Genomic DNA, 21,714 nt, shown 5'->3' with positions numbered 1-21,714 from the left:
TCCTGTTGCCATGGTAACTGGTCAACACTGGTTTACTGGCATACATTGCAGATGATATGTGGCAAGCTAATCACTAGCATAAAGCATTTTGTAGCATGTAGCATTGAACTCCCTGTTATTTCTCAAATTTCATTTTTAATAATGCTGTGGCGAATTGGGGCCGAATACGAGAACAAAACAGGAGGAGAAGGCTAAGTGGGTATTTAGGCTGAAGAGGTGCAGCTGGGATGTAGTTCTTCTCCTGAAACTAGCATCACTAAAAGGAGTAAACTATGTTCAAAAAAAGAATTTTGAGTCTGCACATAAAGCCTATTAGAGAGTCTATGTTTAAAACATCAGCTGTCAGAATGTTAACAACGAAGAACAGGATAAGAGAAACAAGAAGACCACAGAAGATATTAACTCGATCCATGCTTCACCTGCACCAGAACAGAAAATATTTGTATATGTGATGCCAAAATGTGCATTGGGTAGTTTTAGAATTTAAGAAAGGAAAAATTTGCATTAATTTTATGACTGCTTTATCGTTTTCTCTTTATTTCTTGGGTTTAAGCTGTAGTATTGTGAGTTCTAATGAATGATAATCATTGACAGAATTTAGTTTTGTGTTTGAACCAAGGAGTGTATACATTATAGTACAATTTCCCAGAGCAAGTCTGAATTTCTGAGGATAATTTATGGGTTGTAAACTGAAAAATTTTCACAAGTAGAAAAGTCAGCCAGAAGAGCCAAACACTGTACATGCACAAGGGCACCATCTGGTGGAGGTAAAATGTCACACATTTGTGGTGCATTCTGATTGAAAGACACCAAATAAAAGCTGAAAATACAACACAAATAAATCATTAAGTTCACGGACAAGATTAATTTAAAAATAATTAACTAAATTGTCTTTATTTCTACATGTGTTTGTCTATTACTAAGGTGAGTCTGTCGGTTAGGTCCATTATTCCACTGTGGGATAACTTGTCTTAAAATTTAAGGAGCTTTCCTGCCTTCTAGTGAGTTTGTTTATTAAAACATTGTGGAATAAACATGTATACATCATGTAAGGTCTAACCTCTAACATACTTCAGAAATACAATAGAAATGTGTGGCCAAGGAAACTCAATCCAGTTTACACGCAAGTCTGAGAGATTGCAATGTGAATTGTTCTTTTTTGGAATGTCCTTTCACAGACCTAGGTTTATGTATCATACACAACCTGCAGACTAGTTGTCTATGCAGCACCTTAGTTGCGTGACTATCCTGAAGCAAGCATAGCTTTCAAGGAGAGATGGTTCTTGCCTTAGTGTTACATATAATGTATAAATGTCAATTCATAGCTAAGATGTTGTAAAGAGTATTATGTAGCCTACATTAAGAGTAGTTATGCTTGGGCCAATATTCTGTAGGCCTACTACACTGTTCTTGCTCTGTTTTTGTGTAATTATTATGGTTAGAATCAACTAAATAATTAAAGACACATCAAATGTACAGTCATCAAATGCACAATGTAAATGAGGTTATTAAAAGATACAACATTTGCAGCTGAAGCAGGATTTAAACAAGTCTCAGAAAGATGTCTCTGATATTTTGTCTGCAGTAATTGCAAATAGTCAATATAGTCTGAGGCGTTGTATGGCTGTGTTGCGAATTTATTTCCCACATGCCATTTTCCACCATGAATGAAAGTGGAATAAATGAGTACATGAAAAGAAAAAGAAATCACAATCAAATAAAAGAAAATCAGTCCTCCACAGAGTCGGACCAACAGCATCCAAAGGCAGCTCCAATGATGTGGAAGAAATTGCAAAGAGCCTTCAGTGGTCCTAGAGAGTCTGTTGCTTTAGTTCCATCAGAAGACCAAGCAACTGGATTATCATCATAGGAGCAGGGATGTGGTCCGTCGGAATACCAGGCAGTGAGATAATCTTTACCTCCATCAGATGACACCGGAACTAGGGCTTTTTCACTTAAGTCTCCAGAGGCTCCATTTGAATTCCAGGAAACTACAGATCCATCTTTACAACAGATGCTGGTATCTGGTCCACTAAATGGCCAGGTTCCTAGACAGACATTAATGGTACTAGCGTTCCCAGTACTTCCAACAGGACAGCCTAGAGCTGACCCCTGATTATGCTGAGATGCTATGGAGGTGTTGACCCTGTCTGCTGACTCCTCCACTGGGCAGATGCTCATCAGTGACTGGGAGGTGACCACACTGGATGAAACATAACAATAAATTAATAATTTAAGACATCCACTCCCATGCATTATGTTTTACCAGTGTGAACAACACCAGGTCACTTACTAGTCTCCACGGTCAGGGAGCTCAGTCAGGTGGGACATTGTGATGAAAGGGTGCTGCAGAGCTTCATGGGGTGAAATTCTGTCATTACTGTCAAGATACAGCAGATGTTTCAGCATGTCCACAAAAGCCTTCCTATCTTCAAATTCAGCGGCCTCCTCTTTGCCATAGATCTGCATTTGGAAAGAGAGTCAGATCAGCCAATCATCTCAGAGACTGATCATTTACTGGTACTTAGCCTTCACATATACTGTACTACATAGCAGAAAACACCTACATAAAGCAGGTCCTCCAGAGAGCTGGGTGGGTCAATGTAGCTGCCCCTCTCTTGCACTTGCATGTTGTTAGCGCAAGTAAACTCCTCTGGTGTCTGATGGAACAGAAAATACATGGGAATTTTCTTTTCTTTCAATAAGATGATAAAACCAACCACAGCCAAGAGGAACATGTCAGTGTACCATCAGTCTCCATCTCCATCCACCTGCAGCATCCTCCTCAATGAAAAAGTATTTGGTGTATCCACCACAAGAGAGCAAGTGGTTCTCAGGCAGACCCAAAACCTCAACCATGGACTTCATCTGAAGAGAGAATATAAAAAAAGAAAAAAAAAAACACTTAAGCATACGTTCTTCAAGTTTCCACCTGGTTACAGACATTTGTCTGAGGCAGATGATGACCCACCATCTGATAGTCGCAGTTAACATCAAAGAGATTGTCTGCGAGGTAGAGGGTGGCCAGGATGCAGCCAAGTCCCCACACATCTATAGCATGGTTGAAGGGGAGGCCGAGGGCAACTTCTGGAGCCCTGAGGAGGGACGACAAGGGCCAATTATAAGAAATGTATTGCCAAGCTTTTGGGGAGAACAATTCAGAGGTTTAGATTGACCTAACACTCCAAGATTAAATTCTGGACCATGTAAGATTAACCCACCTGTACCCAATCGGCTGAATTTCCAGTCCAAGCCGGGCGTCAGAGCATGGAATGGCTTGACCAAAGTCAATTAATTTGACTCTGAGAGGCTGGTCCTGTACATTGACACACATTACGTTGTCTGGTTTCAGATCTGTGTGCAGGATATCGATATCATTCAGAACATCCAAGGCCACCAGCAGCTGCAGGGACAAGACAAAAAACAACAGGCCTGGGGTTTACGTAGGTGCAGCTTCAGGGTCAGGGTTAGGGTCACAAAAAAAAATAGATTACTGGTTCCAAATTGCAGTAATACAGACCTGCTTTGCAATGGGGCGGATCTCATTCACAAACAGTGGCTCCCAGTCTCTGTCCTTGAGCAGGTCGTAGAGACTCCTGTCCAGCATCTCAAATACGAGACAGGTCTGTCCCATGCGCTCAAACTGCTCAAAGAACTTAACCAAATTACTGAGGTCTGAGTCCAGGACACTGATGCTGTTTAACATTGATATCTGGAAAGAGCAGATAAGATCCACATTATGCAAAAAGATAACAGCAGTGCATTGTAGGTACCCTGAAGAAACCTGACCAGGGGAATATAAGACCAGTGATCTACTGAACCTCTTTGTCCATATCCGTGTGTTTCTTTAAGATCTTGACTGCCACTGTTTCCTTGGTGTCCAGATTTTTGCACTTGGCCACTTTGCCAAAGCATCCTTCACCAATAAACTCCATCACAGAGTAATTCGAGAGGCCTATTAGGGTTTGACCTGCCTGAACCTCAGGTGGTGTCAGTGTGACTGTAGAGAAAGACAGTGAACATGGAGAATGAATGTCTGTCAGTGTGTTCGGAGACATAAACATCTCAATCGTGTCCTTGGTATTAATTCAACTGGAAGTCTGATTTACTGACTATCTTACAGTTCTTTTATTCATGACAAGGGACACTAGCATGTGTTGGCCTGATATGTAAAGTTAAACATGATCTAACAATGATAATTTCTTCTGTGTGACACTGAGCTGTTCTTTCCTGTGCTACATTTACAGTTTCATTGGTGTGTTCAGTTCTCATAGCTTAAATGTTAAGCACCATCTTCATTTTGTTTGTTCTGAGTCTGTCTTACCTGTTGCACCACAGGTGTCTGAGTCGGGCCACGATGACATGTTTCTCACTTTTGTGTGGAACAGGCTGAGAATGAACCTTCGAAGTGGAATCTCGCAATTCAGAAGAACTCTTTGCAGATTTTTTCAAATCACTCTTGTCTCCAGTGTGTGTGTCTCACTCAGTGTTGATGGTGGACTGAACATAATTCCAATTGAGCTGTTTCTACCTCTTGTGACATATGTCACATTCTGCATTCTGTTCCAGAACTCACACAAGTTCTCAGGAGGTCAAGGTCAAAAGGTAATTTATAGTCATTCCAAACATATACAGCAAATGAAGCACAAAGAAAAATGAATTAACTTCCCTCCAGGATGGTGGTGCTACATAAAAATGCACACAACTGAGACAGAACAACACAGAACAAACACATTACTACATAAAGTGAAAATGTGCAATGTATGCAGGTGCAAACAGTACAGACAGAGAAGACAGAGAAAGCCATTACAATACAGTATGAAGAAACTGGTTGGAGTTAGGGAGGAGAGACGCCTTGCTAATATTGTGTAGGCCAGACGATGGTTCCCTCCGCGCCATGTTGTGGGCATTTGGGTCCTATGGGGTGAGAGGAGGGATCATGCACAGATACTTGATCAATTTGGGATCTAGTGAATTTGGAGGCCAGGTCAATACCTCGTGAAGGTTTTCATGTTTTCTATTTTTCTGTTTCTGCATCCTGCAGGCAATGGCTGCTGTGTTTGGGGTTCCTGGTCTGGTCTACGTGGACAGCACATGTCAAGTAACACCCACATGAATGACAAGTCCAAAAGTTTCCCAGAAGAACACTGAAATGTCACATGGTGGTATTCCCTTCACCTGTCAAGGGTTTGAATGTTGTGGTTGATCATGTAAAAATAATGACCGTATGGCAGCTGGTGTGTGTGTGTGTGCTTGACTGCGTGCATGTATGTGTGTGTGTGCTCGATTACTTGAAACTTGGATGTGGTATACAGTAAATTAAACCTTTTAGATATTTCTTTTCTTTCTCTACCATTCCAACCAAACCATACACTTTATGTCTAACATATAACACTGTTTGACATTTAAAATCTTAAATGTTGTGTTGCGTTCAAATATTCTCTTGAACTTTATGGGAAGGGTGTTCACTTTTATTACAAGGAGCATGATGTGTGCCAGTGTTCTGCAACTTTATACCAGGACCAGTTGAGTGCTTCTCCAAAATGGCTTTCCATTTCTGGCTATGGCCATGTTAAAGTGCATGGGTAAGTTGATGTAATAGGTTAACATTCATTAATGTGCACCACTTTACATTAGAGTCTTGCATAAAACATATTCATCAATTTATATAAGCATTAACTTAGTACATGCTGTAACAGATGGGTTTCTGGTATACAGCACACGTAACACCAAATGACTGGGGTTTTGAGAAGGTGGTAATCTTGAGTGAGAGCTTCACCAGTTTGAACCTACTCAGTCCGGCAATCAGGGATAAATTTGCATCAACTCATGGTAAGCTCTGTCCATGACTGCTTTTCAGACAGCACAAGGACAATTCTAGTCAGTCTAATGTTCACTGTGCTTTGAGTAGAAAGTCATTATGGCTGAAATGACAGACAGCCACAGCTTTGAATAACACCAGTGCCTGAAAGTACTTCAAAAGAATGCAATGAGTGTCATCATGCTTTGAACAGTAATCGTTTAACCACGAAGCCTTCACACACCCACAAAATATTTAGTCCAAAAATGTATTATTTATTATGGTTGCATTAGAGATGTTTTAGTGCCTATGCTAGCAATGTCTCAAAACCTCAGCCACATAGTTTTCAAGGACACTAATTTTCCATAACAGCAATAACACAGAATCAAATGTACTCTGGGATAAAGATTTGATATCTGAGTGGAACTTATTTTAGGTCTTACTTCAGCCTGGTTGGCAAATGTTCTTCTAGTCCTTTTAAGGCAAGGTGTATTACCACTTGAACTTTACAGAAGGCCCTTACAAAACCTTTTATTAGAGGAATATGAGATGTGGCGATGTCCTGCAACTATGTACCAGCACCGCTCAAGTTCATCTCCAAAATGTATTTCCATCTTGGGCTTTGGTCAAGTTTAAGCGCATGGCTAAAAAATATAATGTACAAAATTAATAATAATTCCCTTTATTATTATGAGCAAAATTATTTATTGCACCATTTTTTTGGGTTCGAAGCCCCACACATGCATTGCACAGCATCTATTTTCGGACATTACTATCACACATGGCCAAAAAGAAAGCTAAGCCCAATTTTTCTGTATAAAACATGTTCTAAATAGCAAATTCTTTAGCACCCATACATTTTGTGTGTTTCAAATTACACTGTTAAGTTCCTTTACTAACATTGGTAATGTTTAGGATATTCAATTTAAATGAAGTCCAACGATTTGAAATGAAACTTCGACACTCAATACCAATGACATATGAATATATCTTAGTTACAATTTATTACTCAATGTATTTTTCCACTTCATTTTAATTTAGTTTTACCAAAAAATCTTATCCTACATTGCTGATATTTGCACCCACGTTTTTTGTATTGCCTTTTTGGCAGTTCAGCAATAAAATATATTTGACACAATGTCACGAGATGAGTCTTAAGATGACAGAGATGCTTGACCAAATAGAGTGGCTGACTGCTGCTGACCAAGCAGTTCCAGCCACTATATAAGACACAGCATCGTGCTCCTCCAAAGTTGGGAGGCATCTATCACAGGTTAGTGCTTTGTGTGTTTCCACAACCTTAATTTGCTCTTACTTGAAATTACTTCATATAATTCACATGTCTCTTTGTTGTCCTGCTTTAAATGAGTTATAATGCATAAGAGACAATATGATGTTAATAAGTTTTTATAAATCTTTGAGTGGTATTTTGTAACAGTTACAAATTGAATTGTCTGGGCTTTGAAAATCAAATTGTCTTGACTTGCTTATATACTTGTCTTGAATTCTTATATACCTGACATAACTATAAAAACAAATAAAGGATAACATTTGAGTTTTTGTCCTCCTCAGTTTTTCTTCACAACAACCAATCTGTGCTCAGCTGGGATAAACTGAAGTAAGCTGAGCTTCTAATAAGTGAATCTCCACAATACTGAGAAACAAATATTATCAAAGTAATATATCCAAACTATATTACAATAAAATTGATGATTAAAAAAATAATTCAAGCTTCTACTTTTCAGTCCCTCATAAGTTGCCAAAATGAGCACGGACGCAGAGATGGAGGTCTATGGCAAGGCAGCCATTTACCTCCGGAAGCCGGAAAGGGAGAGGCTTGAGGCACAAACCGCTCCTTTTGATGCCAAAACTGCCTACTTTGTGGCTGAGCCAGAGGAGATGTATTTAAAGGGTAAACTCATCAAAAGAGAGGGTGGTAAAGCCACAGTTGAGACAATTACAGGAAAGGTAAGTGACTGAACGCTTTGAGTGAATTTCTTGAAACAGCGAAATAATATGCCATCCATTCCATAAAATTAGTATTGTTACTATTGTCTACTAGTCTTATTTACCATATTGCCCAACTAACACTGAACTACTTTTCTGCAATTTTTGCTCAGACTCTCACTGTTAAAGAGGATGACATCCATCCCATGAACCCTCCCAAGTTCGACAAAATTGAGGACATGGCCATGATGACCCACCTCAATGAACCTGCCGTGCTGTATAACCTCAAAGAGCGTTTTGCATCATGGATGATCTACGTAAGTGTTAACATTTACATCGGAACTTATGAATGTGAAGTGTTTCTTATGTGATTTGATGCTCGAATGGTCGGGATAATAAATGTCAAATGTTTACATAAACCTCCTTTTCTTTACAGACTTACTCTGGCCTGTTCTGCGTTGTTGTGAATCCCTACAAGTGGCTTCCTGTTTACGATGCTCAGGTTGTTGTAGCATACAGAGGCAAGAAGAGAGTTGAGGCCCCACCCCACATCTTCTCCATCTCTGACAATGCCTATCAGTTCATGCTCACAGGTAAACTTTAAGGAGAGGAAATAATTGTTTACAGTTGTATGACATACAAAACACAATTCAGCAGTCATGACAGGTATCTTTTCAAGTATGTTGTATTTAATGAAATAATGTATTTGTTTATTTCAGATCGTGAGAATCAGTCTATCCTCATCACGTGAGTAACGTATATGTTAATGAATTCATGAATTCATATCTTTTTAGGGCATTTAAATACATGACATAAACACAAAAACCTTAAGGTGTTTCTCATTCTCCAGTGGAGAATCTGGTGCAGGAAAGACTGTCAACACCAAACGTGTCATCCAGTACTTTGCAATAATTGCAATGACTGGATCTAAGAAAGCAGAACCAACACCTGGCAAGATGCAGGTATGGTTGCCTTCACTGGTCAGATAAATATCTGCTAACTTTGAAAATATACAAAACTGTATGTTATGCCCATGTAGGGTTCGCTGGAAGATCAAATCATTGCAGCCAACCCTCTACTGGAGGCCTATGGTAATGCCAAGACTGTGAGGAATGACAACTCGTCTCGTTTTGTAAGTGCTGGGAGTGTGTTGAATTTGAGCTTAAAGTCAGGACTCCTACTAATTTGAATATGATACATTTAGGGTAAATTCATCAGAATCCACTTTGGAACAAGTGGCAAACTGGCCTCAGCAGACATTGAGACATGTAAGTGCCTTTCTATATTTTGTTCAGTCACATTTGTATAGACCTTGCAATTGAATAGGTTTGAACATTTTTAAGAATGATTTGTTGCAACTAAGTGATGAGATGAAAACACCATTCTGTTATCTGAGGGTAATTTGTTACACTCAGATCTGCTGGAGAAGTCCCGTGTCACCTTCCAGTTGTCTGCTGAGAGGAGCTACCATATCTTCTATCAGCTGATGACTGGCCACAAGCCAGAGCTTCTGGGTATATTAAAATAGAAAATAAAATTGAACTCTAGTGAAATTGAACTTTTTCTCATTTACTGCATTTTCCCCATTTTTTGTAGAGGCCCTTCTGATCACCACCAACCCCTATGATTATCCAATGATCAGTCAGGGTGAAGTGACTGTAAAAAGCATCAATGATGTGGAGGAGTTCATTGCGACAGATGTAAAGAGTCAATTCTTATTTCTTTTGGCATTTAAAAGATGGAAATCCAAGGCACAAATATAACAGATGTTGACGGTTTCTTTGTATGTGCATTGCAGACTGCTATTGATATCTTGGGCTTCAGCGGTGAGGAGAAAATGGGCATTTACAAGCTGACTGGTGCTGTGATGCATCATGGAAACATGAAATTCAAGCAAAAGCAGCGTGAGGAGCAGGCTGAACCAGATGGCACAGAGGGTAAATCTGTTCAAAATAAATAGATAAATAAATCAACCTAGTCTCAACTGTACCATTAGTTGCATCTCTCACATGTTGCATGTACTGACATCAATTACAAAAAGGTATGTTCTATAACCACAGAAGCTATGTCAGCAATAGAACATAACAGAAATTAACATAAACACATGCTCTTACCAATCCTGTGTGCTGCAGATATGTTTAGCCTATATAAGTTGGCGCCATCGATAGCATTTAATAGTACCGTACTTCACAGCGTGCTGGAAAATTGAATAATTTACTGGCATTTACTGGCAAGGTCTAATAACTTTGACAATGAAATTCACTAGCAAACTTTTGCTGCTCTCTGTTACCACAGGGTGTTTGATGAAGTCGTTAATTGTTTATTAATTACTGTCAAAAGCACTTGAACCGTTCCTCTGCTAGCAATGCCTTTTCAGATGGGTTTGTATTGCAGAAGTACTTTTGTTGGATTGAGGGACTGGACTGACTTAGACTGGGCTTTATCTTTAGCCCAATATATACCTTAACCCCATACGCCACTGCTTGTTTGCCACAATGACACACTGGGCTCCTCATCTGTATTCTCATCCTTGATGTCATTGTCAGGTGATTGGTCACTAGTCGACAAGATGCTTAAAGCATTGTGGCACAACAGTAAAGTTGACTAATGGACTAGTCAGGTAGTTGGTACAACCCCTAATACCGATATGTCTGACTTTCCATCAGTGGCTGATAAAATCGCCTACCTCCTGGGTCTGAACTCAGCTGATATGCTGAAAGCTCTGTGCTACCCAAGAGTTAAGGTCGGAAATGAGATGGTCACCAAAGGTCAGACCGTCCCACAGGTAATGAAACTGATTCATTCCTCTAATGTCAAACATTAGAATTTTAACATCAACATATTATTCTGAAAGTGGTCAATGTTAAAATCTCTTCATAGGTCAACAATGCTGTCAGCGCTCTGTGCAAGTCTATTTACGAGAAAATGTTCTTGTGGATGGTCATCCGTATCAATGAGATGCTGGACACAAAGCAGCCCAGACAGTTCTTCATTGGAGTGTTGGATATCGCTGGATTTGAGATCTTTGATGTGAGTAGTGGCAAATATCTGAGCAGTTTTACAGATGAACACAGTTTGACTATTCATTCAATAATCAACTGTCTGTAATTACAGTTTAACAGCTTGGAGCAGCTCTGCATCAACTTCACAAATGAGAAACTGCAACAGTTCTTCAACCATCACATGTTTGTTCTGGAGCAAGAGGAGTACAAGAAAGAAGGCATTGAATGGGAGTTCATTGACTTTGGTATGGACTTGGCTGCCTGCATTGAGCTTATTGAGAAGGTAAGACACAATTAGAACTGAGTTTTATTAGTTTTCTGACTGCCTGCTCAATTGTTGATTGTTTCTAACATCAAATAATGACATTCCAGCCAATGGGCATATTCTCCATCCTTGAAGAGGAGTGCATGTTCCCCAAGGCCTCTGACACAACTTTCAAGAACAAGCTGCACGATCAGCATCTTGGCAAGACCAAGGCCTTTGAGAAGCCAAAACCCGCAAAGGGCAAGGCTGAGGCTCACTTCTCCCTGGTTCACTATGCTGGAACAGTGGACTACAATATCACTGGCTGGCTGGACAAGAACAAGGACCCACTGAACGACTCAGTGGTTCAGCTTTACCAGAAATCTTCTAACAAGCTCCTTTGTCATCTCTATGTGTCACATGCTTCAACTGATGGTAAAAATAAGCCAAAACTGGTTGTTTGTTCATGTAAACTATGTTATTCCATCAAAAATAAATACCCAGAAACCTGAGCATACATACAAAGATTCAACAGTACTGTTTTTCTATTATTATTCATTTATTTTTTATCAGATGCTTCTGGTGGTGGTGGCAAAAAGGGCAAGAAGAAGGGTGGCTCCTTCCAGACTGTGTCTGCTCTTTTCAGAGTACGTAAAACACATCTTCTTTCATGCATAACAATTGTAAAGGACATGTTAAAATATTCTTGACTGAATATGAAATGATGATGATCTACAGGAGAACTTGGGCAAGCTGATGACCAACTTGAGGAGCACTCATCCTCACTTTGTCCGTTGCCTGATTCCCAATGAGTCAAAGACCCCAGGTATAGAAGCATGTAGTTTTACTAGAATCAAAATGCTTCAGGATGATATAAAGAACATTTCTAACCATATAAATTTCCAACTCTTAGGTCTGATGGAGAACTTCTTGGTCATCCACCAGTTGAGGTGTAACGGTGTGCTGGAGGGTATCAGAATCTGTAGAAAGGGCTTCCCCAGCAGAATCCTCTATGGTGACTTCAAGCAGAGGTGAGTTAATAAGCAATTCAAATTTATCATATGTATTTTGATGATTAGGATGGGAGGAAATTATAAGTAACAATATATATTTTTTCTCTTGTAGATACAAAGTATTGAATGCCAGTGTCATCCCGGAGGGACAGTTCATTGATAACAAGAAAGCTTCAGAGAAGCTGCTGACCTCCATTGATGTGGACCACACTCAGTACAAGTTTGGACACACTAAGGTACATTTGGGTAATATCAATACAACTGATCTGTGCACGTTGTATATCTAGCTGTGTTAACTGTACTGATGATGAATTTCGTTTACTGGATGAAATAGGTGTTCTTCAAAGCTGGTCTGCTGGGTACCCTTGAGGAGATGAGAGATGATAAACTGGCTTTGCTGGTGACCATGACTCAAGCTCTCTGCAGAGGATATGTTATGAGGAAGGAGTTTGTTAAGATGATGGAGAGGAGGTAGAATAATCTTAGAATATTATAAACTGTTTTATGGGGGCACACTTGCAATGTAGAAATGATTTTTATCTGTATTTGTGTTTTTCAGAGAATCTATCTTCGCCATCCAGTACAACATCCGTTCCTTCATGAATGTGAAGAACTGGCCATGGCTGAAACTGTACTTCAAGATCAAGCCTCTTTTAAAGAGTGCTGAGACAGAGAAGGAGCTGCAGCAGATGAAGGAGAACTATGATAAGATGCAGTCAGACCTGGCAACTGCTCTGGCCAAGAAGAAGGAACTGGAGGAGAAGATGGTTTCCCTGCTGCAGGAGAAGAATGACCTGCAACTCCAAGTGGCTGCGGTATATGGACATTTTATGAATCAGTTATATCTCTGTACATGTCAAATATATGGCATTGTAAATGAATAAATTACATTATTTTTTTGTACTGTGTATTACTGTGTATTAAATAAGTATTAAATAATATGCTCTATATATGTTTTCCAATTTTATGTTTTAAATACAGGAAACGGAGAACCTCTCTGACGCAGAGGAAAGGTGTGAGGGGCTCATTAAGAGCAAGATCCAGATGGAGGCCAAACTCAAAGAGACAACTGAGAGACTGGAGGATGAAGAGGAAGTCAATGCTGAGCTGACTGCCAAGAAGAGGAAGTTGGAGGATGAATGCTCTGAGCTGAAGAAAGACATTGATGACTTGGAGCTCACCTTGGCTAAAGTGGAGAAAGAGAAACATGCCACAGAAAACAAGGTTCCATTTACTTTTACTCAACACTTAAACCAGTTTTTATACAGTGAAATTAGACATTAAATGTAACTGTTTGTTGTACTTTCAGGTCAAAAACCTAACAGAGGAGATGGCATCTCAAGATGAGACCATTGCTAAGTTAACCAAGGAGAAGAAAGCCCTCCAAGAGTCTCATCAGCAAACACTGGATGATCTCCAGGCAGAGGAAGACAAAGTCAACACTCTGACCAAAGCCAAGACTAAGTTGGAACAGCAAGTGGATGATGTGAGGAACTGTCTTGACTTTGTGTATTAACCCTGTAGACGTATGAATATTTCTTCGTGCTTATCTGTTTTAGTATAACAAGTCAACATTTACGTTGTCTTTTTACAGCTTGAGGGCTCATTGGAGCAAGAGAAGAAACTCCGCATGGACCTTGAGAGAGCCAAGAGGAAGCTTGAAGGAGATCTGAAACTGGCCCAGGAATCCATAATGGATCTGGAGAATGACAAGCAGCAATCTGATGAGAAAATCAAGAAGTATTTCTTTTGTGTTCTTTTATTGCTGTTGCTGTTGATGCTAATCATGTGGCACTAGGGAAAGGTTCCAAACTAGCAGTGCAGTGTCATAGCACTGTTGGTAATTTATTTATTTAGTTAATGATGTAAAACTAGATGAAAACTAGACCGGACATTAGCATTTAATGATGAGCAAGGTCTTTGCGGTCAGAGCAACAACCCCTGAGTGTACTGGTTCTTCTTTTCCAGGAAGGAGTTTGAAGTCAGCCAGCTCCTCAGTAAGATTGAGGATGAACAATCTCTTGGTGCCCAGCTTCAGAAGAAGATCAAGGAACTCCAGGTAACATTGTTTTACATGATTGTCAAACTTATTGAATACTCAGGACTTAGTAAGCGCAATCAATGATTCTGTCATCAATCTAGGCTCGTATTGAGGAGCTGGAAGAGGAGATTGAGGCTGAGAGGTCTGCTCGGGCTAAGGTGGAGAAGCAGAGAGCTGACCTCTCCAGGGAGCTTGAGGAGATCAGTGAGAGGCTTGAGGAAGCTGGTGGAGCAACAGCTGCTCAGATTGAGATGAACAAGAAGCGTGAGGCTGAGTTCCAGAAACTGCGTCGTGACCTAGAGGAGTCCACCCTGCAGCATGAAGCTACTGCAGCAGCTCTCCGCAAGAAGCAGGCTGACAGTGTTGCAGAGCTGGGAGAGCAGATCGACAACCTGCAGCGCGTCAAGCAGAAGCTGGAGAAAGAGAAGAGCGAGTACAAGATGGAGATTGATGACCTCTCCAGCAACATGGAGGCTGTTGCCAAATCAAAGGTGAGAAGTTGCTTGATATAAATTGTAACTAATAAACATACCAGTTGTTTTAAATGTACAGAAATGCACAAGATATATCATGGTTTGTTTGTGTAGGGCAACTTGGAGAAAATGTGCAGAACTCTTGAGGACCAGCTGAGTGAGCTCAAAGCCAAAAATGATGAGAATGTCCGTCAGCTGAATGACATCAATGCACAGAAGGCAAGACTTCAGACTGAGAATGGTAAGTGACATGTAAAAGTTAACTGTTTGTGACTGGTCTGATCACTTTAACACACTTCAATTCATACATTATAATTCATACATTATTCAGGTGAGTTTTCCCGCCAGCTTGAGGAGAAAGAAGCTCTTGTTTCTCAGCTAACCAGAGGCAAGCAGGCATTCACTCAGCAGATTGAGGAGCTTAAGAGACACGTTGAGGAGGAAGTTAAGGTATTACAATAACCCTTCCCTTCACAAAAGAAAATACAACATAATAGAAAAGGAGAGTTAGAAACATCTTGTGTGTTTCAAGAAAGTCTTCCAAGAAACTTTTATTTTCATAATCAGCATTTGTTCCACTTGCTTCACTGCAGTATATTATAACTCCATGACAATGCCCCTAAAAATTCTTAACAGGCCAAGAATGCCCTGGCCCATTCTGTTCAGTCATCTCGCCATGACTGTGATCTGCTCAGAGAGCAGTTTGAGGAGGAGCAGGAGGCAAAGTCTGAGCTGCAGAGAGGAATGTCCAAGGCCAACAGTGAGGTGGCTCAGTGGAGATCCAAATATGAGACTGATGCTATCCAGCGTACTGAGGAGCTGGAGGAGGCCAAGTAAATCACTATTATGTCATGACTCAAAATAGTTTTATCATATAAAATTATTAAATTAAATATTCTTCATCACACAGGAAAAAGCTTGCCCAGCGACTGCAGGATGCTGAGGAATCCATTGAAGCTGTGAACTCCAAGTGTGCTTCTTTGGAGAAGACCAAGCAGAGACTGCAGGGTGAGGTGGAGGACCTCATGATTGATGTGGAGAGAGCTAATGCTCTGGCTGCCAACCTTGACAAGAAGCAGAGGAACTTTGATAAGGTAATATTTTAAACTGTGAATCACAACCAAATTTGTCAGATAATAATTATTAATTTTATTTATTTAACCTTTATGAATCCGTGTAGGTTCTGGCAGAATGGAAACAAAAGTACGAGGAGAGCCAGGCAGAACTGGAAGGAGCCCAAAAGGAAGCTCGCTCTCTCAGCACTGAGTTGTTCAAGATAAAGAATTCCTATGAGGAGGCCCTGGATCATTTGGAGACCATGAAGAGAGAAAATAAGAATCTGCAACGTGTGTTCCATTTTATTTGAGAAAGAGTACAAAAAGATACAAAATAATACTCATCACATATTCCCTCCAATGCTGAATATATACCAATTTTTGTTTTGTTTGTTTTGCACTTCTTTATTAGAGGAGATCTCAGATCTGACTGAACAGATTGGTGAAACTGGAAAGACTATTCATGAGCTGGAGAAAGCCAAGAAGACTGTGGAGACTGAGAAATCTGAAATTCAGTCAGCACTGGAGGAAGCTGAGGTACAACAACACTTTTAGTTTACAGAGAGTCATAATGACTATCCAGCAATCATCCAGTTAGTTCTTCACATGGATTAGTCAAACCTATGTTTCAAATAAATGTTGTTTAAATTGTTAACTTTTTTAATTTCGTTGCGGAAATGACACCAAGGCCACACTGGAGCATGAGGAGGCCAAGATTCTCCGTGTTCAGCTTGAACTCAACCAGGTAAAAGGTGAGGTGGACAGGAAGCTGGCAGAAAAGGACGAGGAGATGGAGCAGATCAAGAGGAATAGCCAGAGGGTGATTGACTCCATGCAGACCACTCTTGATGCTGAGGTCAGGAGCAGGAATGATGCCCTGAGAGTCAAGAAGAAGATGGAGGGAGATCTGAATGAGATGGAGATTCAGCTGAGCCATGCTAACAGACAGGCTGCTGAGGCCCAGAAACAACTGAGGAATGTCCAGGGACAGCTCAAGGTAGGTTTTCTGATCATCGTCGCCCTCAGGCTTGCTCTGGAGGTTGCAGACTGGTTTTTGTGAAGCATCTTGGGACGATTTGTATTGCTATTGGTGCTATTTAAATAAAACTGAATTGAACTGAATTGAATTTGGTTAAAGAGTAAAAAAGAGTGCAGAAGATTTATTGTTTGTCTGTATCTTCTGTTGTCAGGATGCCCAACTGCACCTTGACGATGCTCTCAGAGGACAGGAGGACATGAAGGAACAGGTTGCCATGGTTGAGCGCAGAAATGGTCTGATGTTGGCTGAGATTGAAGAGTTGAGAGCTGCTCTGGAGCAGACAGAGAGAGGACGCAAAGTGGCTGAACAGGAGTTGGTTGATGCTAGTGAGCGTGTTGGACTGCTTCACTCTCAGGTTGGGTTTTAATTATTGAAAAAAGTTTCTGTGAACCAATTAAGTATATGACACATACAAATCTAATTGATTGTGATTTTTCATATTCAGAACACCAGTCTTATAAACACCAAGAAGAAGCTGGAGTCTGATCTTGTCCAGGTTCAGGGTGAAGTGGATGATGCTGTACAGGAAGCAAGAAACGCTGAGGAGAAAGCCAAGAAGGCTATCACTGATGTGAGTTAATGTAATCTGCTTTCATAGGTTCTGTAAATAGTGGGAAGGGTTTTATTTTAAACTTAGACATAATTTATTATTTCAGGCTGCCATGATGGCTGAGGAGCTGAAAAAGGAGCAGGACACCAGCGCTCACCTGGAGAGGATGAAGAAGAACCTGGAGGTCACAGTTAAGGACCTGCAGCACCGTCTGGATGAGGCTGAGAACCTCGCCATGAAGGGTGGCAAGAAGCAGCTCCAGAAACTGGAGTCCAGGGTAAGCACTATATAATGTGTATACAACTATAGCATTTTCTGTGTTCTGTATATTCAACCCTTCTCTGTACTCAGATCCTTTTTCATTCATCATTACATTTCAGGTGCGTGAGCTGGAAGCCGAAGTTGATGCTGAGCAGAGACGTGGAGCTGATGCTGTTAAAGGAGTCCGTAAATATGAGAGGAGGGTAAAGGAGCTGACCTACCAGGTGAATATCATCTCACTATAAAGATCCATGATTACTGCTTTATTGTATTTTAACATTTCATAAGTGACAATCTTTCATCACTGTAGACTGAAGAGGACAAGAAGAATGTGCATAGACTTCAGGATCTGGTGGACAAGCTGCAGCTCAAAGTCAAGTCTTACAAGAGACAGGCTGAGGAGGCTGTAAGTGAAACACTTTATCCAATACGATTAAACATTCATGTTACTATTTGGTGCCCTCTAACTAAACCTGCATTACTGGGCATTATTCACAGGAGGAGCAGGCCAACACTCATATGTCCAGATTCAGGAAGGCCCAGCATGAGCTGGAGGAAGCTCAAGAGCGTGCTGACATTGCTGAGTCTCAAGTCAACAAGCTGAGAGCCAAGAGCCGTGATGTTGGAAAGGTAATATTCAGTTCATTATTTTATTTAAAACACTGGAATAATTCACGACTGCTAAAACTCATGGTTAAATAATATATTCAGGCATACTGCATGATGAATAACTTGATTTTTTAATTTCTGTTCTTACTGTTATTTTCCCCTTTTTTTCCAGTCGGATTTGGCTGAGTAAGAGTCATCGCTCAGTTGAGGCCTTACAGCAGAGTTCATATAATATGAATCCATGATCGAGGTCTCTATAAAATTTCAATAAAGACGATAATTGTCATAACTATCTTGAATCCTGTCATTTTCTTTCTGATGATTAATGCATTTGGTTGGCGAAAAATCAGTGAACTCGAACATCAGCATATTCTGACTGTGTTGTACCAATATCAGTGTACTAAATATCGTTCCGAAATATCTGGAAGTAAAAGCATTGAGGATTCAAATGTTACTTTAGACTTGCAATGTGGTGCGAGAATATTATCTTATGAAACCAAGTAGAAGCAAAAATGGAAGTGGAAGAGTACGATCGTATTACTGAACTCTTGAAACATGGGAACTAATAAAAGTCCACTTGAGGGTTGAGCACGTATCCCAAGTACTGTAAGTCATACTGAAATTACCTGGTCTTCGTTTGGCTTTCTCTACTGGCAAATGGGTATATTTAATATGAAGAATAAAGAACAAACAATACAAAAATGGCCATCTTTCCTTAACCAAATGCACTTAGAGAATCAAATTCTGCTTATGACACAGAAATGGCTCAGGACTGTCCTGTATCCATGCAAGGCTTTATTTGGGATGTCACAAGCAACAAACAGTAGGTTGCCAAGTCATGCAAGTCTCCAGGAAGAAATCAAAGCTTCACTTGGAATCTTGGAGTAGAATGAGGTGTCTACTCAAGCTCTCAATGACCCTTCAGCTTCTATCCCTGTGGACTTTTCAGTGAGGACTACTTAAATTTCACACCACTTTTGTATTATCAGAGAGAAGCAGCTGACAGGGAAACATGCTGGAAAAAGAAATCAACACCGTCAGTTCACCAAAGGGCACGTTTTACTTCAATAATATTTCAATCTTATGATTTTTTTAGGCCACTTGTAATATCACACCAAAGCAAAGTCAGTGAAGTTGTCTTCTCTCAATGAATCTCTGTATGTCTGTTTGTCTGTGTGTCTGATGTCTCTCATGCACTCTCCCTTCCTCATGCACACACAAACACACACCGATCCAGTTGTAGCTATAGCATAACATATATCAGTTCCAACATATGATGTAATCATGTATGAAGGCAGGTGGAAAATTCTTGCAATGGCTACTTTGGCATTTTAAGTCCTCACACCATCTACACTATTCATGTGTCATAAGAGACTCATTAGGAATAGTCAACACAATTAACAAAACTGAACCCTGCCTTTCTAAAATGTGCTAAACTTTTCATTTTTTTTGTGTGTGTTTCTTTTTCTCCAAAATGTCCCTACGAGCATGAGAATTTTCCAGCATTTAATCTCTCACTAATCTCTCATTCTCTCACAGTTGTCATCTTCAATCAAATGCAGTGGCGGGATGAAGTTCATTATGTCTTATGTGGTACTTATTTTGGGCTTGATCTCAGATGAGTTGCCAACTGATTTCACATCCATGTAGGGAGTAATATAATTGGAGGTCGAACTTATATGGGAATATCTCATCTTTAATTTTATTACAGGAATATGAGATGTCCTGTAACTGTAGGCCACAAACATTTGGGGGCATTTCCAAAACTAAGCTCCAGGCATGCATCTGACTTGGCCCATTGAAAACTTTAATGTGATGCAATCCCTATTAATACGGTGCTCTTTAAAGGGATTTATGAAATCAAACATAGCACAAATGTAAACACTACGTATATATTTCAAGGTAGATGTTATAGACACGTATTTATGATCTTGGTGACACACAATTGCAGAATAATGCTAATTTTTCTAATAACAACCGCCCCCACCCCACCCCCCCCCCCACCCCCCCACACCCAGCCACCCACCCGCCCACCACCACCACCACCACCACCACCACCCTCCAATCTTAATACAGACCTTGAGTATATATCTGATCTGTAAATTACAATTTAATAAATATGTGTCAGTGGCTCGCTGATTTTATTGTCATCACAACTTTTCTGCAATTTCAGAGATCTCAAACGTGCAAGTGTTAACACTGTGCTAGAACTCTAATGCCCTTTAAGTCAATAATTTTTATTTATTGGAATAATACACAAGCATTTATTTTTTTCATTTAGTCACAAAGAATGTTGCATGTCACTTACATAAACAACGCTGACAGAAATAAGCAACACGATGAATCAGGGCCATGACCAAACTGAGTGAGGGACTTGTGCTGACCAGACACTCCCACCCTCTATAAAAGAGGCAGCTCTGGACCTCTCCATGAACTGAGCTCCCAACACAGGTAAGTGCATTATTAGCTGGTAGACTTGATGTTTTGTTTATTACTGATGCATGCTGTACATAGTTCTTCATAAATGTGTCAATGTTGTTGCACGCCAAAATACACTTCAGTTAATATTGTTCAAAATTAAAAACTATTTTGTAATATTGCAGAAAAGTAGACACTTCCAAAAACACTGTATACTTCCCATGTCAGAGTATGTAAACTAAATGCTCATCCAAGACAGAAGGCATGCAGTGTCACTGATTGTGTAGGGCAGTTGAAAGAATGGCAGTATTGAATTTGAAAAATACAGCTCAATAGTTTGTGATTAATTATTAATTATTAAACTAAAAATGATTTAAAATGAATTAACTGAAAGTGGTTCAATATATCAAAAGGACTGCACATGTGTTATCTTTCTACAGCATCTTGAGGCTCCAAAAAGGACTTTCACCACTTGTTCTTTTTTAAACGAACAGAGGTAAAAGATACGTCACCATAAAAAATATACAATCTTGATTTTCATGAATACAAAACAACAGCTACATCGTGTTGATATATCATGAAAACTTTATTTTGGATTATTTTCAGCCTCCACTAAAGTGCAATCATGAGCACAGACGCAGAGATGGAGGCCTATGGCCCAGCAGCCATTTACCTCCGGAAGCCAGAAAAGGAGAGGATTGAGGCACAAACCGCTCCTTTTGATGCCAAAACTGCCTACTTTGTGACTGATCCTGAAGAGATGTACCTCAAGGGTAAACTAGTCAAAAAAGAGGGTGGTAAAGCCACAGTTGAGACAGATTCAGGAAAGGTAGGTGTGATTCATTTTTTTTTCCATGTAAAACCCTTTCAGTGTAACAGAAAGTGTTATTCATACTTTCCATGAACATTTATCTAATATATTCTGGCAATCCATTCACAGAACTGTATATTTATTACGAAACTGTGAACATTGTTACAAATAATTTTAGGAAATTCTTGGTCTGAATTTTTTTTATGTCAAAATCTTTGTTCAGACTGTCACTGTAAAAGAGGATGACATCCATCCCAGGAACCCTCCAAAGTTCGACAAAATTGAGGACATGGCCATGATGACTCACCTCAATGAGCCTTGCGTGTTGTATAACCTCAAAGAGCGTTATGCATCATGGATGATCTACGTGAGTTTTAACTATGCTACATGATATCACTTTGCATGTAAATAAATATGTAAGTATAAATGTTAAGAAGATGTTTATCCTCTC

The 21,714-nt window shown here is 40.0% G+C and overlaps 2 protein-coding genes across 2 annotated transcripts in view; one reads left to right on the top strand and one right to left on the bottom strand.

The window, feature by feature from the left end:
- Positions 1 to 1,636: 1,636 nt before the first annotated feature.
- LOC124998193 (homeodomain-interacting protein kinase 1-like) lies at positions 1,637 to 4,488 on the bottom strand. Its single transcript, XM_047572429.1, has 9 exons — positions 4,325 to 4,488; positions 3,822 to 4,000; positions 3,521 to 3,712; positions 3,222 to 3,403; positions 2,972 to 3,095; positions 2,749 to 2,868; positions 2,568 to 2,660; positions 2,294 to 2,463; positions 1,637 to 2,203 (listed from the first exon to the last, which is right to left on the bottom strand). Exons 1-9 carry the CDS (start codon positions 4,362 to 4,364, stop codon positions 1,729 to 1,731), a joined length of 1,575 nt encoding a protein of 524 aa, XP_047428385.1. The 5' UTR covers positions 4,365 to 4,488; the 3' UTR covers positions 1,637 to 1,728.
- Positions 4,489 to 7,012: 2,524 nt separating this feature from the next.
- LOC124997895 overlaps positions 7,013 to 21,714 on the top strand; it is a 50,571-nt gene continuing 35,869 nt past the window's right edge. The window contains 43 exon segments of the mRNA XM_047571930.1: positions 7,013 to 7,073; positions 7,373 to 7,418; positions 7,546 to 7,768; positions 7,921 to 8,064; positions 8,184 to 8,340; positions 8,467 to 8,494; positions 8,598 to 8,709; positions 8,787 to 8,879; positions 8,952 to 9,015; positions 9,163 to 9,261; positions 9,344 to 9,447; positions 9,546 to 9,684; positions 10,414 to 10,532; positions 10,628 to 10,777; positions 10,862 to 11,032; positions 11,122 to 11,428; positions 11,567 to 11,640; positions 11,732 to 11,819; positions 11,907 to 12,024; positions 12,119 to 12,242; positions 12,341 to 12,477; positions 12,566 to 12,821; positions 12,988 to 13,230; positions 13,316 to 13,492; positions 13,601 to 13,746; positions 13,975 to 14,065; positions 14,149 to 14,538; positions 14,635 to 14,761; positions 14,852 to 14,970; positions 15,157 to 15,353; positions 15,431 to 15,614; positions 15,701 to 15,866; positions 15,988 to 16,112; positions 16,264 to 16,572; positions 16,766 to 16,969; positions 17,060 to 17,185; positions 17,271 to 17,441; positions 17,545 to 17,680; positions 17,683 to 17,831; positions 17,924 to 18,055; positions 18,207 to 18,220; positions 21,071 to 21,281; positions 21,487 to 21,630. Coding sequence (XP_047427886.1) covers positions 7,565 to 7,768; positions 7,921 to 8,064; positions 8,184 to 8,340; positions 8,467 to 8,494; positions 8,598 to 8,709; positions 8,787 to 8,879; positions 8,952 to 9,015; positions 9,163 to 9,261; positions 9,344 to 9,447; positions 9,546 to 9,684; positions 10,414 to 10,532; positions 10,628 to 10,777; positions 10,862 to 11,032; positions 11,122 to 11,428; positions 11,567 to 11,640; positions 11,732 to 11,819; positions 11,907 to 12,024; positions 12,119 to 12,242; positions 12,341 to 12,477; positions 12,566 to 12,821; positions 12,988 to 13,230; positions 13,316 to 13,492; positions 13,601 to 13,746; positions 13,975 to 14,065; positions 14,149 to 14,538; positions 14,635 to 14,761; positions 14,852 to 14,970; positions 15,157 to 15,353; positions 15,431 to 15,614; positions 15,701 to 15,866; positions 15,988 to 16,112; positions 16,264 to 16,572; positions 16,766 to 16,969; positions 17,060 to 17,185; positions 17,271 to 17,441; positions 17,545 to 17,680; positions 17,683 to 17,831; positions 17,924 to 18,055; positions 18,207 to 18,220; positions 21,071 to 21,281; positions 21,487 to 21,630 — 6,249 coding nt within the window. The 5' untranslated portion in view covers positions 7,013 to 7,073; positions 7,373 to 7,418; positions 7,546 to 7,564.

This window comes from Mugil cephalus, chromosome 20 (genome assembly GCF_022458985.1).
Source record: "Mugil cephalus isolate CIBA_MC_2020 chromosome 20, CIBA_Mcephalus_1.1, whole genome shotgun sequence".
Taxonomy (NCBI): domain Eukaryota; kingdom Metazoa; phylum Chordata; class Actinopteri; order Mugiliformes; family Mugilidae; genus Mugil; species Mugil cephalus.
Note: the sequence above shows the minus strand (reverse complement) of the source record. Positions and strands in the feature narration are given on the sequence as shown.